Here is a 17720-nt window from a genome sequence, read left to right on the forward strand (position 1 = left end):
CCCCACCACTCCCAGCCCTTCCATGCTCAGGCTACATGCTGTTCTGACAGTACGGTCAGTGTTTCCAGGTTGTTAAATGTCCCAAAACAAAATTTGGATGAGGAAATGGCGGGTTTGTAGCTCATATCTTCGTATAAGAGTCTTGTCTGAACTCCAGGTCCCAATCCCACAACTACGCCCATGCAGAGCCCAGAACAGCAAGGCTTTGAGAGATGAAGGGAAGCTGCCAGATTCCTAAAGAAGATGCTAACTGCTCTGTGTAGGTAAATAAGACAACTCACAGAAGTTGTGCAAACCTCTTTGCGACGCACAGTCCATGTACCAAGTGTATGTTCAGTGGGAGAAGAACTGTATTTTCACAAGGCCAGCTACGGTGTGCCCACAGAGCAGATGGCAGCCCCATACACATCCCTGCTATGACTACTACTGAGCAACAGGTAGGATTCAGAAGGTTATCGTACTCTACGTTCAGTTTATTTCAGTATTTCAACTGTGTACATGAATAGTCTTCCTAGGACTACAGTTGCAACAAACAGTGCTCTGAGTTACTATCTGACCTCCTTTTTTATTATTGTTTTTTAAGTGCCAAAAAAGCTTTGCTTTTCTTGAAAAAAACAAAACGCCAAGACACACGCTTCACTAGAGAAGCAGCACCTATGAAACGCCTACTTCCATTCACGACTTTTACATAAGAGATGGCAATTAATAAAGGTCCAATAGTTTTGCTTTTCAATTAATGAGAGGATTAAAAGTTTGGCACACGTTCCATAATATTGATTACTATGTGACCCACTGTTAATTATATTTAGTAAGAGGCATGAGGAGAAATGAGGAGCAGACCAAAGTTAATTCTGTTCAGCTTTAGAGAGTTCACCAGGGTTCTTCAGATAAAAAATGGATGCTCAAAGCCTCCCACCATTTCATCATCTTCCTGTAAAATAAGCAGCCAGAAAAAGATCCCAAGTTTGTTACTGTACAAAGTTATGAGATATAGTTTTGATTTTCAAAGTAGCTTAAAGGAATGTCTAAATGACCTTGTCCCACTTGATCATCGAATTCCTTTCTCCCTGAGGCTCATCTCTTGTCAATACATTATCAGTGCATAGACAGTACTAAAAACATGCTGTACAGCACCAGACTGGAGAGGACAACACGATTAATCATTTGTACAACACTGCTCACAAGGTTATTTGCTTTCATTATAAATAAGCAAGACGGTCAAGCAACACGTCACCTTTCCAACTCCATCTTTAGCTTGAATGAGAAGTTCTACTTTCAGCGTCAGGTGATTTCTTTAAAGTTAGTACCTAGAAATAGTGTGCAGCATTTTTATTATGTTAAATGTTTCTCACTTGCACAACACAGCCCATTCCTGCAAGAATAAGTTTCTCAGGCAGGCGGCTCTGGGATTCTCAGACTGCACCCAGTGCACAACGGTAAAGATCACAGCCCCCAACATGCTTCAACACATTTGTTTTCCTCCCAGCTCTATGTTTTGCATTTCCTGAGCATTAGGCTGTAAAAAACATTTATAGAAAACTGTAAATATTCCCTCTATAGTGAAGCTGTAAACATGTAAGAAAAAAAAAACCAACAAAAAACAAACCCCAAGCAAATGATAACCAGTAATGTTATCAGAGACCTGAGCTACAGTTACAAACACACTATAAAACTTACTCTAAACAAGATGAAAGTAACACATGGAAAGGACGGCTCTTGCAGCCGTAACGCACCTCAAGCTTAACATGGTTTAAGAAGTTTAACAAGTCTAGCTACTCTCTTGGTTGTGTTATTAGGAGAACCATATACAGTATACAAGCTGTTGATGTATAGAGGATTTACACAGTGCTATAATATCATCTCCATTTAGTTCTCTACACCAACTCCTAGGATTCCAGATTCAGATCACTTTTATTTTTTGCTTGAGTTCATTGACATCTACTTTGCAACGGCACTGCTCCACCATTGCTGTAGCTGACTTCCAGCATCATTTCAGTGCTGTTCAGCGAACAGTCGCAGAAGGATCTCCAAGCGCGGTGGGCTTTAGCTGCAGGCCTGTAAGCGCCCACTCCCAGGGCAACGCAACCTCTCCCTTCCCAGGTCACGGAGAACCACAGTGAACAGAAGAGGCTCTCTGGCAACTCCCCCCGCTGTAAGACAAGCTGTCTGTTGTGATGCGCTCCCCCCTTTAACCGCTTGTTAACCCATGAGCAGACCCCTCCGGTCCTACAGAAGTGAACCTGCTGTGCCAGGAATTCCTTACAACACAACATAACCCAAAAGACCGCCATTACCCACGTTTTCATCTGTTCCTTCAAAGACAGGAGGCAAAAGCTCTGCAGGCGGTACGGGAGAAGAGCCGGCACATCCCCACGCCACCAAACCCAGCCTGGGGGGCAGCTCCCACAGCCGCCCGCGGCTCCCCACACCCCACGGAGGGCGGCATCACCGTGGCCGCATCTCCTCGAGTGACAAGTGCCCGGCACGGCCGTGCCCGCTCGGCGTCCCCCCTCCCTCGGGGCGACCCTCCATCCCCACCCGGCCATTGCGCGGCCGTCCCGCCCCAGCCGGGGCAGCGCCGCGGGGAGACGCGACCCCATCCCTGCCCGTCCCGGGCCCCTACCTCGTCCGCCGCCGCGGTGCACCTTGACCAGCACCTCCGCCCGGCCGCCCGCTCGCAGCTCCCGCCGGAGGTAGAGCCGCCCCGACGCCCTGTCGACCCCCACGGGGGTGGCGCCGGGAGACGCCAGCTCGAACCAGCCGCCCGCCGCCCGGTCGCGGCTCCGCGGGACGATGAAGACGGTGTCGCCCACCCGCGCCCCGGGGGGCAGGCGGGCCGTGTAGCGCCGGGAGCCGGGCCCCGGCGGCCGCTCGGGCGGCGGCAGCGAGCGCGCCCGCCGCCGCCGCCGCCGTCTCCCCCCGCCGGCCGCCGCCCGCCGGCCGCGCACGGCCAGGCGCAGGCACCGCGCGGGGCTGCGCAGCGGCCGCGGCCGGCCGTGGTCGTGAGCCGCGACGCAGAGGCGGAGCCGGCGCAGCCCCAGCAGCGAGCCCACGGTCAGCACCTGCCCGCTGCGGGGCACGACGAAGAGCAGGCGGCTGCCGGCGCCCGGCGGCCAGGGGCGGTAGGTGAGGCGCGCGTTGGCCCCCTCGTCGCTGTCCGAGGCGCGGAGCCGGGCCACCTCCGTGCCCAGCGGGGCCAGCTCGTCCACCTCCAGCGGACGCGCCGGCGGCAGGCGCGGCCGGTGGTCGTTGCGGTCCAGGACCCGGACCCGCAGCAGCGCCTCCCGGGGGGACCGTCCCGCCCGCCACCGCCGCCGCAGCCGGAGCCCGTACTCGGGCTGCGCCTCCCTGTCCAGGCGCTCGGCCGTGCGGAGCAGCAGCAGACCCCGCCCGCCGCCCGCCCGCCGCTGGAGGGAGAAGCGGGAGGCGCCGTCGCCCTCCAGCGCCCACTCCCCGGCCGGCTCCCCGGGGCCCAGCAGCCTCCGCAGCGGCACCCGCAAGCCCCGCACCCGCGTCCCCGCCGGGCTGTTCTCGGGCACCTGCCCGGAGAAGCGGAGCAGGCGGGGAGCGCCGCCGCGCCCCAGCCCCGCCGCCCCGCAGAGCAGCAGCAGCAGCAGCAGGAGCGGGACCCGCCCGCGGCCGCCCCGTCGCGCCCGGCCCATCCCGCCCAGCCGAGCCGAGCGGAGCGCAGCTGAGCACCCCACGGAGCGGCACTGCACCGCGCTCCCGCCGCGTACACCCACGCCACGTGGAGAGGGGGCCCGCCCCGCAGCCCGTCAGAGCCGTGGGCGGGGACGGGGCGAGCCCGCCCCCGCGTGGGTGATGGGGCCGCCCCGCCCATGGCAAAGCGTGCAGCGATTCCCGGCGAATTCCGCGTCTTCCCCGGATCCAGAGCTTTCGTCCCCGGCTCCTCTGCCGCTTGCGTTTAACGCGTCCAGGTGCTCCCTGCCGCTTCTCCGCAAGCGAAGCGGACCCGGGAGGAGGAGCAGTGCTTCCCGGGGCGGGGGGGGCGACTTCAGGGAAAACGGGCAACCTACTGCTTTCCTGAGCTTGCATGAAAAACCCCAGCCAAGCTAAAAGAGCAACCAGTAAAAGAAACAGAGGAAAAAACGCTATTGCGTGAACGGGAGAGGGCCTTGGCATACTTGAATCGTCGAAAAATAGTTGTGACCAAGCAGACGTATTTTTCTGATGTAGGCTGGGCTTGTCTTGGAAGCGTGGCCTCTCAGGAGTGCATATACAGGCTGCTGCTCCTTCAGGGAAGATGCAGTTTTGGCAGAAGGGGAAGAGCAAAACCTGTCTCAGAATAATACATGAACAATAGCACCAATTATCACATTTAAAATTTCAGTCTTTGAGTGAAATATTTTTGAGAAAAGAATAGTGTGGGCTGCTGTTGAGAGCAATACTGAAGCGGTCCTTCTGAATTAGGCAACCAAATGCATCAGTCCTGCTAAACATGAGTAAAACGATCTGGGCATGGGAATCATTGCAGTGGTTATACCGTCATCAACGGAAGCGCGAATCCAAGCCAGACCACTTGAATGCCAATCACTCCCTGCTTGTCCAACCAAACATTACTCATTTTCTCATCCCTCCAAGCGCAAGTCCCAGCAGCGTCTTCCATTCCTGCTAATAAACAAGAACAACAGTATCTCCCTTCGCATAGTGACGGTAACAGCTTAGGAACAGCCTTTTGCCGAGCCTCCGCATCCAGCTGGTCAAACTGTGTTAATATTTTTCCATTAGAAACGCTCCCTCTTGCTGTTTTGAACATGGGTTTGCTAGTTTTACTAGGAGGCTGTTAGGAAGGCAGGGGTGTTTGTTGCCAGCTGTGTTGTAGCTTCAGTGAGGACATGTCTAGGCTGGAAGTGACGCTTTGCTCAAGAAAGCCAGAAACCATCTCAATCAGCTTTAGTCAAATATTACGGGCAACAGTCAAAGGTGACAACCAACTGCTAGTTCTGCACCTCTGCCACCTGGGGAATTACCAGTTTTAAGGAGAGGTGATCGCTGGGAGACCACATCACATTACAAGCTGTCAGCCTTTATTTTTATCCTAGGAAAGTGAAGGGATGATTGTTTCTAAAAATCGGCATGATGCAGATCTCAGACTGGGAAGGCAAATGTAAACCCAAACATTTTTAACGAATTGTTTACCAGCAACAACAGGAAAGTAACCATCAAGATCCATCCATGGTTAACGTGCTGTAGCAAGCTGGGAGTGTGCTACGTTTACTGTTTGTGCCCTATGTAAAAATAAAATGTGAATAATTCCCTGCCTCACAAAGGCACTAGAAAGCTCATTAACTTACAACACTTAATCTGAGCCAGCCAGATGACCAGAAATGAGCGTTCAGTTTAGGACAAGTTTAGATCAGCACTGAGATAGAGCGCGGCACACCCTCTTCTGAAACGCGATGCGTCCTGCTGGCCTTCCACAAACTCTTAACAGGCAAATTAAATCCTCTCAAAATCAAGTGCTCAATTTCAACCTACATTGCAAGACGCGCTGCCCTTTTATTCTCTTATATTCACACACACGCATTGACAAACATACGGTTTTGTCTGTAGCCTGTCAAGACATGAGCTGGATTTTATTCACAGTTCTCCCTCATGTGTATGAACCCATGTATCATTCACGCGTTCATTAACACATCATTTTGGTGATGTAAATTTAGGCTTCTGCTGCACATCCATTGACGGAATTTAGGGCACGCCTTACAGAGCAGAACCGGCGACAACCTCGCCACCGTGGATACTTACTAGCACATCTGTGTTATTTTCAACATCCAGTCGCACAAAGCCTGTGCTATGACAAAGCAAATATATTTGTGGACACAAATCCTACCCTACAATGTGAAGAGCTCCAAACACACTTGAGGTGCGTTTAACTCTGTTTACCAGCTCTAAAATTATGTGACTGCATCCCAGCCAGGCATGGCTGAAATATTGCTCTTAGTGGTGTCCGGCAGTTACATATGTGTCAAATACATGTTTTGAAATGGTAAAAGTGATTTATAATGGGCTGTTTGGATGTCCTTTCAAGCTACAACAAAAGGACCAAACTGCATTATTTTTTTGGAAATAGGAAAGTATTGAGGAAAAGACGAAATGTCTCGATCAGCCTTTTTAATGAAAACCATTTTTCTTCTGGCATTGAGGGGTGGGGAGGGAGGTCCAGTTCAGCTGACGGGGATTGGGGAAGTCAAAGCACAGGCTGTGTTTGGGTCTCTTTAGAGTCAGTGGGTAATATTCTGTCCTAGTAACCACTTCGAAAACCAGGAAAAAAATTTTCCACTTTTCACAGTTGACGCTATGTGCTCATCAGGGATCAACAGGCAGCTAAACAGTTTAAGAAATGGTAAGCCATTCTCAAAAGCTGTATCATATATGTATACGTATGTACAGTATATGTTGAAATGCTACAAGACTGACCATTCTGGAGTAACCTCATTTCCTTCTCAGGACACTGCCAAGAAAACGGTGTGGCTCTTTCCGTGTAGCCGTATTTTCCAAAGGAACTCGACTCTTCCTGTGAAACTGAAGCAGAAACCACAGAGAGACTGACACAGCCTTAATCCAAGAGGTGACCTGAGTAAGGAAAGCGGAGATGGCTCTTGGCTCTGACAGAAAACAACACAGAGGAGAAATAAATTAATTAAATAAGCTCCTTGGATATCTTCAGGACACTGTCAGCTTCTATTGCCAAACAATCGTAGTGAAATTTATTTTTAGGATTCTTCTCTAGCAAACCTTATCTGGTGAACGGAGGACTGTGAATTGCAACCACTAAATCTAAGAATTGCTGTTCTGAGGCCAAACTATCAGCAAGCCCAACAGCCTTCCTCTGGCCCTCTTCTGCAGCTGAGACAGGTCCCTAGAACGAGCAGTTCAGACTACAGCTCAGATTATCATAAAATGGGCCAAACGGGGAGGAGGGAAAAAAAAAAAGGCAGAAAAAAAAAAAAGCAGCAACATTTATCCAGGTGTTAATAATCCAGAAATAGAAGCAAATTACACTCTTAGTGTGTGTTTCAGAAATAAGTTTTCATGATGAAATGAAAACAAGACTTGATTTTAATGTACCTTTCTAAAACTGCATAAACAGGTCAATCACTTCTGCAGCAGTGATTCTGTATTATTGTCCGGAGCTGAAGTTAGATCAACCAAGGAAACCACACGGGCTCTTTCCAGCATCCAACAGTTACTCGGGGGAGACCACAGCCGCTGCGCTCAGGGTCTCACAGACAGCGTAACGTGACGCAGTGAAGAGAAGGCGGCTGCATTCCTGCCTGTCCTTCGTCAGCTTTCTTCAGAGGAAAGAATGGCTTAGGGCATCATTTTATATTCACCCTCATCTTACAGAATCTGCTGGTATTTGTTGCAACAGTGTTAAAAAAAAAAGTCAGTCTAACATGTTTTTGGTCTGTCTATAACCAGTCAGGACAGTACCATCAGGAGTCAAGGCTTGACAGCAGACATTACAGTTATAACTTTGAAACAAGAAGAAATTCCAAGACATTATAAAGCTGCTCAAAATTATGAAGGTAAACGTATATGCTGCTGGTGTGTTATAGCCTACTGAATAGTTCAGTATTACTCTATATTGCTTTACGTTTGTATATTCTATATATGCAATTTAATTCATAATGAGATGCATCTCATCTCATTACTATTAAAAAATGTCTATCACATTTGTTACCTAAGCAATCTGAAAGCATACAGGAATTGAAGTATGCTAGTCTGGGTCACAGCACAAATTGGAAAATCTGGGAAACTAGGTCCTAGAAACACATTACAGAGCTACCATTTGGGGGGGGGGGGGAACCCAAACCAACAGTAATTTTACCTAATACCTCTCAAACATTGATAATAATCAGAATATGTATTTTATACAGATATATACACACAGAAAATACATACACACATTTTTATATACACTTATTTATATACACATATAAATATAAATTCTATTATATATAATAGAATATTCTGTATTTCACAGCTGGTAACCATGGTCTCAGCTTTGGATAAGGACATGGAAGAGTACACAAACACCAACATGTATTTCATGGTGCCAGGAAGCTCCATTCCCCTTTTCGCTAAGCAATCACAAAGCCTGGGTGCCTGAAGAATTCATGGATAAACTTCAATACTTTAACATCAGTGCATTTCCTGACTGGTCTAAAAGGAAGCAGTCTGATGAATGTTCAAACCCAGAACCATTATAAATTAAAGATGTAAATACATATTTTTTAGGTGCTAGATGATCGATTTTTGGAGAAGCACTTCATAGGGTATTTCTACCATCTTCAGAATTTAACTAAAATAATCTCAAGGTTTTCATATCATTACACGGTAAGTTATTACAAAGTAGTCTGCATTCAAAGATTTCACTCCTACTAATAATATCTTATAAAATGACAGAAGGCTCCAATATATGTAATCATGATCTGTAAAAATTCAAGACAGATGATACATTAGTTGATTAAAAAAAAAAAAATCAGTACGCATTTGATGTTGCATAGCAATTTATTTCCAGGTGACATGCTTGCTGCAGGAGGATCTTTAGGGAGAAAGTCAGAGTTCAGTAATTCCATATGAAACACCTCATATTTTGCCACTCATCCTCATACCAGTATGTCTCAACAGACAGTCAGCCAGCATGACATATGGATCCAGTCTGAGCAGGCTGCTAATCCTCAAGAGTTGCAAGAGTATTTATGCTGCCCCATCAAGACAGATATTTGAGCTATGCTGTACAGTTTTCACTTGACTGAAAATTGCATATGCAAATAATACAACAGAATACAAAAATCATTTTATTACCGCAACAGAGGAAGGAGGTTAATTCATTATGAACTACATGTTTTCTGTGAAAGGGTATCAGACTTCTCAAAAGAAAACATAAAATGGTTTGTGTCCCAAACAATCCATACCTTCTGGACTTCGCTTTTATTACAATTTTTTTGTTTTTCCACAGAAAAAAGTTTGTCACAAGAGAAAAATATTTACTATGCATACATTATTTTGATAAAAAAACTGTCCAAGACAAGAAACAGGATAAAAGGAATTGGATTCCTTAGGTTTGTTATTAAATAGCTGCACATAGATATGTCCATATGCCATATACACTACTGCTAAATGTCACTGTTAACAAGTAAAGCACCACCAGTAACTGTTCTGCATTACTGAAGTAACAAAGTTTGAAACTTTGAAAGGCATTAAACACCCACCTCTTTTCCATCAAATAAATAGGTAACCTTAAACATCACTTGAAAGGAAGAATTACATACATTTAACTGCGCTGAAATCAAAAACATTGCCATATTAATTACACATTTAAACATCTAGTTGAGGTACCAAACAATTCAGAAGACCTTTAGGCATCGCTAGCTCTGCATTTGGCATAGTAAGAGTGCAGCAACATAATGGTGATATTTTTTTAGCTGTACTGATGAATGATTACTAAAATAACACCACTGCATGTTTTAGAATTCTCACTTTTTTTTTCCCCTAAAGTTAAGTTTTAAAAAGAGTACTAAAGGCATGATTATACAGATTTATGCTGAGGTATTATTTCACATGAAATATTGCTTGTGTTGGAATAAACTCAGCTTTTCTTTCATCTCTAATACCATAGTACTCTAGAGTCTACCTGCCCGTCAATATTTAGGAGATTTATAGATTCAACCACCATTAGCAATAACAGAAGCTACTCCTTACATCTCCAAAACACAACAGTAAAACAGACATCTCTAAATGCAAATACAACACGCATGCCCACGCATTCACACGAACAGCCAACGCTTTCTTCCTGTTAGATTTTTGGTTCAAGGATAGGTTATACAAAGTCAACAGCAGTCATTAAGAAGTGTTTCAATGACAGCTTACAATCCCTATGACCTCATCTTGCAGCTCCTATTCCTGTGGATTGCATGGGAAAGCCGATGAAGGGTCACAAGATTTGGACATTTGCAAATGCGTTAGTAAAAATAAGGTGGTAAGAACAAGATTTGGTCCCTAACCTTCTACATTTCAGTAAACAGTAATGCCACCAGAGCAAATAGTTTGAAGAATTTTCAATGCCTGTTAAAACTTTTGGCCCTCTTTCTTCATATTTGTGTATCTCCTCCTTACCCCCCCAATGGAAATTGTATTTAAGATTGTATTCAATTGTATTTCCATTTACTTTGGAAGAAATAAAACCAGTATATTTTTAAATAATAAGAATAGAAGCTTATGTTCTGAAATGCCTTTACTTAATTAGTCTCAAACATCTCCTGGCAAATCTATCAACTGAGTTCAAGTATGTGGTAATTCAGGAAGTAAAAAAGTGAAAGAGTGTTTTTTTAAGATTAAGACAAAACTGTACGTCAGTTTAGCTGTGGCTTGATTAAACTTTCATCCACAAGTCTAACGGTAACAGGTGAGTGCCTGAAAATACTATACTCAATTTATTCTTTCAAGGTAATTTTTTTGCATTTACTAAGATCAAGCATATCAGAAATTGGAAATGTGAAAGAGGAAATAAGCCAGCAAAATAGCAACACAAATTGCTACGCAAATTCTCATTCTTCCCCGTGAACAGCTGTTAGATGGCTGGCACGCATCCTAGCTGCACCACTTACTACAAGAGCATCCTTGGAGGCTGGGGTATTAAGACACAATGGAAGCTCTAGAAATCAGAGGGACAGGAATTTAAAAAAAAATCTTCACAAAAAGAAACACAAATTGAGTTTTTTGTTTGTTTAATAAAAGCTTGCAAGGCACATGTTTCAACTGAATTGCAACATCTACAGCAAAACAGATCAAAATTTGCAAAACATTCCCCCAGCCCTTTCAGGGAGTTAAACCTGTGACCTGGTTGAAAACCAAGCTAGGGTTGTGTGTACAAGTCCGATGTAATTATGCCCTATAGTTGTCCTTCTGAGGGATATCATGAAACTTACTGTTTATTTTTCACAGAAGGTGGAGATTAGAATAGACGATAATATTTTTGCTAATCCATAGCTGGATAAGAAATTCACGCTCATCATTTTCTTTGTAAGATATGATTCTTCCAGTCACTCATTTTAAAAATGATGCCTTTTTACTGGAACAACAGCAATGTTTCTCCCACGTAAAAGGCTCCTTCTGTTACTTAAGGCTGCTGTGCCAATGGTGCTGCAATACAATTTTCTCTAATATAAAAAGCAAGGTAAAAATCTTAAGTGATTCTCCTAAAGCAGAATCAATTGAAGTATCAAGAATACATCTTAAAAACTAGGACAAAACTAATAACAACAACTATGTCACAGTTCAAATAAAGTTCAACATGTTTGTTTAAACACGTATAAAGGCCAACGTGCTACAAGATAGTTTTCTTTAGATGTACAGATGGCCTCGTTTGTGTTTTTCTTAACATGTGTGCTCTACATGTAAGTATTTAAACTACGTTCTATGTGGTAACACATACATACAGCATTGCAGTAAAACACAACAGGCAGTCAAGGATAGTTAAATATTGCATCTTGGCATGGCAGTCTAAGGCATGAAGCCGTAAGCTATGCGACTTCATCCACCCAAGTGCAGTTGTAACCCTGAAGTTTGCTACCTGGAATGCCTTATTGCTGTTAGGAAATTATATTCGTGAATGATTAACTTCAGGTGAGTAAATGACTGACACACGGACATGTAATTCCTTGACAGTGATTCAAACAAACTTAAATTGTATAAGGAACTCTAAACTTACTTCCAAATATTACATCTACATCCATACTAGCACATACAGAGAAGGTTCCTGCAGGCCTGCCATAGCTCAAGTTAATACACTACCTTCTGTTGTTATATGGTAATTGAAAAGTCTGAAACAGTCCAGTGCAGTAAAACACACGCACTTGTGCATAAGCAAATAACTGCAGACTGCATTTGGCCAGAGGCACACATACATACTACCCTCAACACAATGACTGTATCCCCACAATGGCTATTTACTTTTAACTTGTAACTCAGTTATACTGATAAATGTTTCTCTCAATGATCACATCCAGTATATTCGATGGATTTATCTGAACATTGGTTTCAAATAAAATGCATAATTTAACATCTTGTCAAGACTCATAGGCCTAAAAATATAACTGAAAATAAAAAACAGATTAGACACGTTGACTTTTACAACAATAAAGCTTTTTTCTTTTAAATCACTCCAATAGTGATAATAGGTTTTAAAAAAATCTCAGCACTACCTGTTAGTGTAAAGTAAGCAAACGTATCTGCATAGAGCAGATAAGAATCACACATATACACCAACATGCTGCAGTTCCTAATAATTTCAGAGTTAAAATCTCTGAATTTACATTTTATCAACAAGTGCGGTAAGGATCATTTTGCAGCTTTCATTTGCAGAATGGTTTGCAGATTTTTCAGCTGAAGGTTCATCCTATTATGCCAGATCCTTCATTAAAGACATCTGGGCTCCACAGAATCATTCCCACGTGCCTGACAGACTGGTCTCTGGGCCAGGTGTTACACGAATCCATAAGTGCAGGTAACTCCTAACGGGTGAATAACCTCTTCCAAAACTTACATCCTGGCTTTTTGTCCAGCTACACCTATGTAAGCAAAGTTACCGTTACCCTTTATTGGATTTTCCATTCACAACACCAGGATTAGGCCCAGAGTTGGAATTAAAGCATCATTCATTCTCTTGAAAGTATATCAGCCAGCAGCAAACAGGATGAACAGATAATATGTTAAGAAAAATAGTTGTAGAGGCAAAGGGGGTCATATAAGGAAGACAAATTTTAGAGGGAAGTACGATTGCAGAGTACTTTCCCAAATTTTCAAAGATCTCAGTGTAGTTGCAAAATTGATATAAAAATAGCTATGAACAACTGTACCATTATTTATTAATGGTGGTGATTATAGTGTTTTAAATTACAGTTATGGCACTATCTTAATAAAACTATCACATAGTAAGTTGAATGAAATGAGTATCACCCATCCCTGCCCATACACACACACACACACACACACACACATATACCAGCATGCACACAGAGAGGGTGAAACAGAAGTGCAGAAGTCTCAGTAGCAAACCTAGTTGCCCTGCTACGCTTGCCTAAAAACAAGTATGGCATACTGTTGTATACTGGCCCATTCTGATGGCTGCTAAGACACACATATGCATACACACGTACACGTTTAAGCATGGAAAAATCCTGAAGACAAGGTCTTTTCAAACTGAAGATCTGACCTTGTCAACTCCTACTGCTAGGTCTAAGTCCAAGCACTTCCACCAACATGTCTCTAACAATGTAGAGATCAGTGCCTTAATCTATGGAAGTGTTGTTTAAATAAAATCTTCCTTTGCTTTATACAAACACTATAGCTACACATAAGATGTATGAATGTGTGTTTGATAAACATAGAAATGTTTACAGTGGAAGACAGGAAGAATTAAAACAACAAAAAAACAAAAAACCCAAACACTTACTTGAAAAGACTTGGGATACCGATTGCTTTCTTGCTAGAAAATAAAAGCTGTATGACTTGAATGAGCTCTTTAAGTGATTTTTCTGCATTTACTGAAGTCTACCCACATCAGCTCTCTAACACTAAAGTTAGAAATCTCATTTACATGAAGAGTAAGATGATTTATAATGGGAAGAAAAATGCAAAAACGTGGAAGACTGTCACACTTTGTAGAGACTGTAAAATTGACAAATTTTCCTGTTTCCTTCAAGGATGGTATCTGTGTCTGTTGATCTGTAGTTCAAAGAATTCCAGTTTGGTAAAATAAAGTTGTCAATACACTGCATGTGCGCACATGTATCTGCAAAAATAACTTCCTTGATTAAAAGGAACTTTTCCAACTGAATTTCATTCACAATCAATCCTCAGAAAGAAGCTTGCATGCTTTTTCACGACTGGAAGGATATCACAGTGTTGATTCTATATACAAAGTAGGATCTATTCCAGTATACTCGAGTAAAATAATTCACATATGGAGAATAGTTCATTTTAATTTCATGACAAAATCGTCCATATTTTGAGTAGGCATAGCTGTCGCCTTCCTCGCAAACCACCTGTCAGAAAAGAAGATCTAATTAAAATACTGAAGATAAGTGGTTACAGAACATAGTTCTGTACATTTAATTTACTTCTGTATTCTGTAAATGTCACTTATGATAGGCATTTAATTTCTATACTGTATGATTCCAATAAGCTGAAAATATATTCCCCTATAATTTGTTTAACCATCTAAAATAGCCTTTGTGAATTAACACCTTTCTCAGGATAGCAGACATTAAAACCAGTGTACTTTATTCATACAATAAAGAACAACGGCAATGGAAATTATCCACATGCCCCATTTACCCAGTACTTCAAACCTGACCTGTACATAGCATACCACCTATGTAGGGAAGGAAATTCTCAATTACCTTTTCCAGGCCAAGTAAGTTTGACATACCTAATATAAAGACTGAAGACACACACATGTATCGCCCTATAAATTCCAACCAATTGACTTGGAAGCAAATTGCTTGTGCGTTTTAGCATCTACTTTCTGATATCCTTGAAGAAATCCCTTCACTACTCCTTCTGATGGCACAAATTTACATGGATTTAAAAAAAGGTGGTAGGACAAATTCATGAAGGAATATCTATCGGTGGCTACCGAACACAAGGATATTTCCCCTGAGCTACAGTCCTTCAGCAACAGACTGCTGGAAAACGTCTGTCTTGCCCTATCAATAATCGTATGCTCTCAGCCAGCGTCAGAAACAAGATATCGGACTAGGACTATAGGACATAGTCCAAGCTAGAAAGTAATAGTTATCTTCTTAAACACAGCAATTTGGAAAACACATCCATAGGTCTGTCAACAGCATAACAGCCTGTCCACTGTCTCACTTTGGGAATAAGTAAATGCTGCAAGTCTCCACCTACATATGCACTAGCTTCCACTAGTTGGGAAAGTCTTGATAATCTTTCAATATGACTTAGACAATTTTTGTTAGCAAGCAAACTGAGAGTTTTGTTTCAAAGCTTCCTGAGACAACACACTATATCAACTTTCAGGAACTATGTCAACTTTCTGAAAAAAATACTTTATTCCTGTTGGCCATTCCAATATTTTTTCTACAACTGTCATTTTTAGCATCCAACCCAGTATGGACTCAGCCACAGACAGGAAGCATAGGTGACGTTCATTACTAGCCAACCAATCTTTTTCTAAAAATATTGAACACTCAGTTGTCTACATTTAAATGTATATACTAGTTGTTTTGTTACAGATTTAGATTACAGACATTCAGCAGAACAGATTTTAACTGAAACTCTCATCATGAACCTTATTCTCTCCTTCTTAATCTCTCCACTATAAATAGGATAACCCTTGTCACTTCGACAATCCTAATTACACAAAAATAGTAAATGACTGTTTTTGTGTACTGACAGCGCTGTGTGTGGCATTCATCAAAGACGGGCTCCTTGCATTGGATACTGTCTTTTGATGTTTTTCCCCCCCCCTTGGATTGAAATTATCATCGCAAGCAACAACCGCTCTGAAAAGTACTGGGAAGTGTTCCTTACGATGAATTGCCGAATAACTGAGCGTTAGGAATTAAAGGAGGAAGAAGCTCATTCTGATATATGAATCAAACAAAAACTTAAAAACCTGACAGTAAAATTGTGCTGCTGAAGTTAGGACGAGGTCAGGATTATGTGCGAGAGAAGCATGCAGGAAGCATGGAGATGAGAGATGCAGGGGTATGAGGGAACGGAATCCTGAAATTGTGGTTAATTGTTCCAGCTGACATCCTAAGTGTGAAGAGGGAACAAGAACTTACTCATGCAAAAACAGATCTGAGAAGAAACTGACGGATAATATGTGCTGATTAGCAATGATGGAGATTATTCATACACACACACTCTGTTATGGTACAGTATACTGGTTACAACATGGAATAATCATGGCATACATGATTTTAGCAGCAAGGCAAAGAAAGAAAAAGGATAGATTTCAGCAATGGTAAGGAAGTTAACAGAAAAATAGAGATGATATCCTCCGTGGATAAACTGGCCAGGAAACCTACAAATGAAACTGACACCAGTTGTAGATTCCTGGGGAAATTAAAGAGTAATCCCCTAAAAACATATCATTCCTATAATTACTCCCCCAAATGAAAGCAACTACAGAAGTGAAATGCTTGCATTACAAGTTCTTTTGAAACATGTATCATCGAAAGCAGAGCTTATAGAATACCTAACACAGATGAACAGCTTGGATTTTTCTCCAAGAATAGAATATAAGACTATATACGAGAAACATATGTATCCTCCCCACTTAAAAAAAAAAAAAATTCAAACCAAGGATTAACTTGGTATAGTTAATATACAACAGGCTGTAATGTCAAACAGATGCTTACGTTCTTTTTCTTAGTCAGGAAACCAACTAAATGAAGCTAACCTGTGATTGCTTAGAAGTCACTGGTGACTCCCTCTCTCCTGTTGACCTGAGAATAAGCAACCAAACCCTCAGTGAGTTTAGGGCCACTCCTGCCTTTATAAAGTCAAAACTTTGCTGGATTCCCACGAGGCAGATGAACAAGTGGTAATAAGATCACTTTATAAACCCCATGTCATTCCCTATTTCAGCAGCAAGAGCAGCACTATCAGCATTCAGAACAGACACAGCACAGCAATGACTGAAGTAGCATTCATGGATATCTTCACAACTCTACAGTTTATTGAACCAATCTTTCTACCAGCTTATCTATTGGGATGCTAACCTATCTGCAAGACTGAACCAAATAGACCTGTAACCTCATCAGTACTGAACAGGCAGTAATGAATGGAATGGCAGACTGGTCCTCATCCCAGGCAGAGTTTTAGAAGAACTGAGTTTGTCCATTTTAAAATTTCATGTTTAAAGCTAGTCAAGAATGCCCTCTGAGGCAGGGCTTTACTGCTTTTGTAATAACCTCTTCAGGTGTTACAGTCTTAAACATTTATATATCGTTAAATGGTATTTAATGATTGGCAGAAAAACAGCACAGCTAGATACTAATGTATTAGGAGGGAATAGGGCAGTTAAAGAATAGTATGGGGTAAGATTACAGGTGTATAAGAAACAGACAACCCAAAACTTAATTGATCACTTTTAAAATTTACGAGTCTTTGTCTACATGTCAATTACAATCAGAAAAATAAGATCAGCATTATAAGAAGATTTCTTTTTAAATGAATTATTTATGCATTCAAACATTCATTTTTTTCTTACTGTTACTTACGTGACCATTAGCAATATCCAATAGATCTTTAACTCTACATCCTCTTACAGGTCCCACTTCATTGCAAATTGAATCTTCAATAACCAGAAAATTGGCTTTGTAAGATGTGAGTATCTTATAAATATCCTCTGCTGACCTCTTTGAATAGATCTGATAAATCTATAAATTAAGAAAACATGTTCATGCAATGTAAAAATCTGTGATAAATTAAACATTGGGGGGGGGGGCAACTTATCTGCAATAACAAATTATATGTACACACCAAGCTACAAAATGTTTGGTTTTGAAATCTCCAAAACAGGTGAGGTAATGGCCAGCTTAATGGGAAGTATTTGTCTCTGCTGATGGCAAGTTCTCATCTTACATACTTCAAGTGGTCTGAAAAGTCTTCAGAAATAATATTTTGATATATGTTTCTGTCGAGTGAAGCACTGACAA

The 17720-nt window shown here is 42.3% G+C and overlaps 3 protein-coding genes across 3 annotated transcripts in view; all 3 read right to left on the reverse strand.

The window, feature by feature from the left end:
• LOC127012961 (neural-cadherin-like) overlaps positions 1 to 2684 on the reverse strand; it is a 59312-nt gene extending 56628 nt beyond the window's left edge. Inside the window, 1 exon segment of the mRNA XM_050891448.1 lies at positions 2624 to 2684. The gene's annotated coding sequence lies outside the window, so the exon portion shown is untranslated.
• On the reverse strand, positions 884 to 3617 carry LOC127029864 (protocadherin-8-like; the record flags this gene model as incomplete). Its single annotated transcript, XM_050915652.1, has 2 exons — positions 884 to 931; positions 2949 to 3617. Coding segments are annotated over 2 exons (717 nt in total), but the record flags the coding sequence as incomplete, so codon positions are not given.
• Positions 3618 to 13654: 10037 nt separating this feature from the next.
• DPY19L4 (dpy-19 like 4) overlaps positions 13655 to 17720 on the reverse strand; it is a 30428-nt gene continuing 26362 nt past the window's right edge. The window contains exons 18-19 of the mRNA XM_050891893.1: positions 17283 to 17441; positions 13655 to 14072 (exon numbers count right to left, since the gene is read on the reverse strand). Coding sequence (XP_050747850.1) covers positions 13908 to 14072; positions 17283 to 17441 — 324 coding nt within the window. The 3' untranslated portion in view covers positions 13655 to 13907. The remainder of the gene's footprint in view (positions 14073 to 17282; positions 17442 to 17720) is intronic.

The sequence above is a fragment of the Gymnogyps californianus genome, chromosome 2 (genome assembly GCF_018139145.2).
Source record: "Gymnogyps californianus isolate 813 chromosome 2, ASM1813914v2, whole genome shotgun sequence".
Lineage (NCBI taxonomy): Eukaryota > Metazoa > Chordata > Aves > Accipitriformes > Cathartidae > Gymnogyps > Gymnogyps californianus.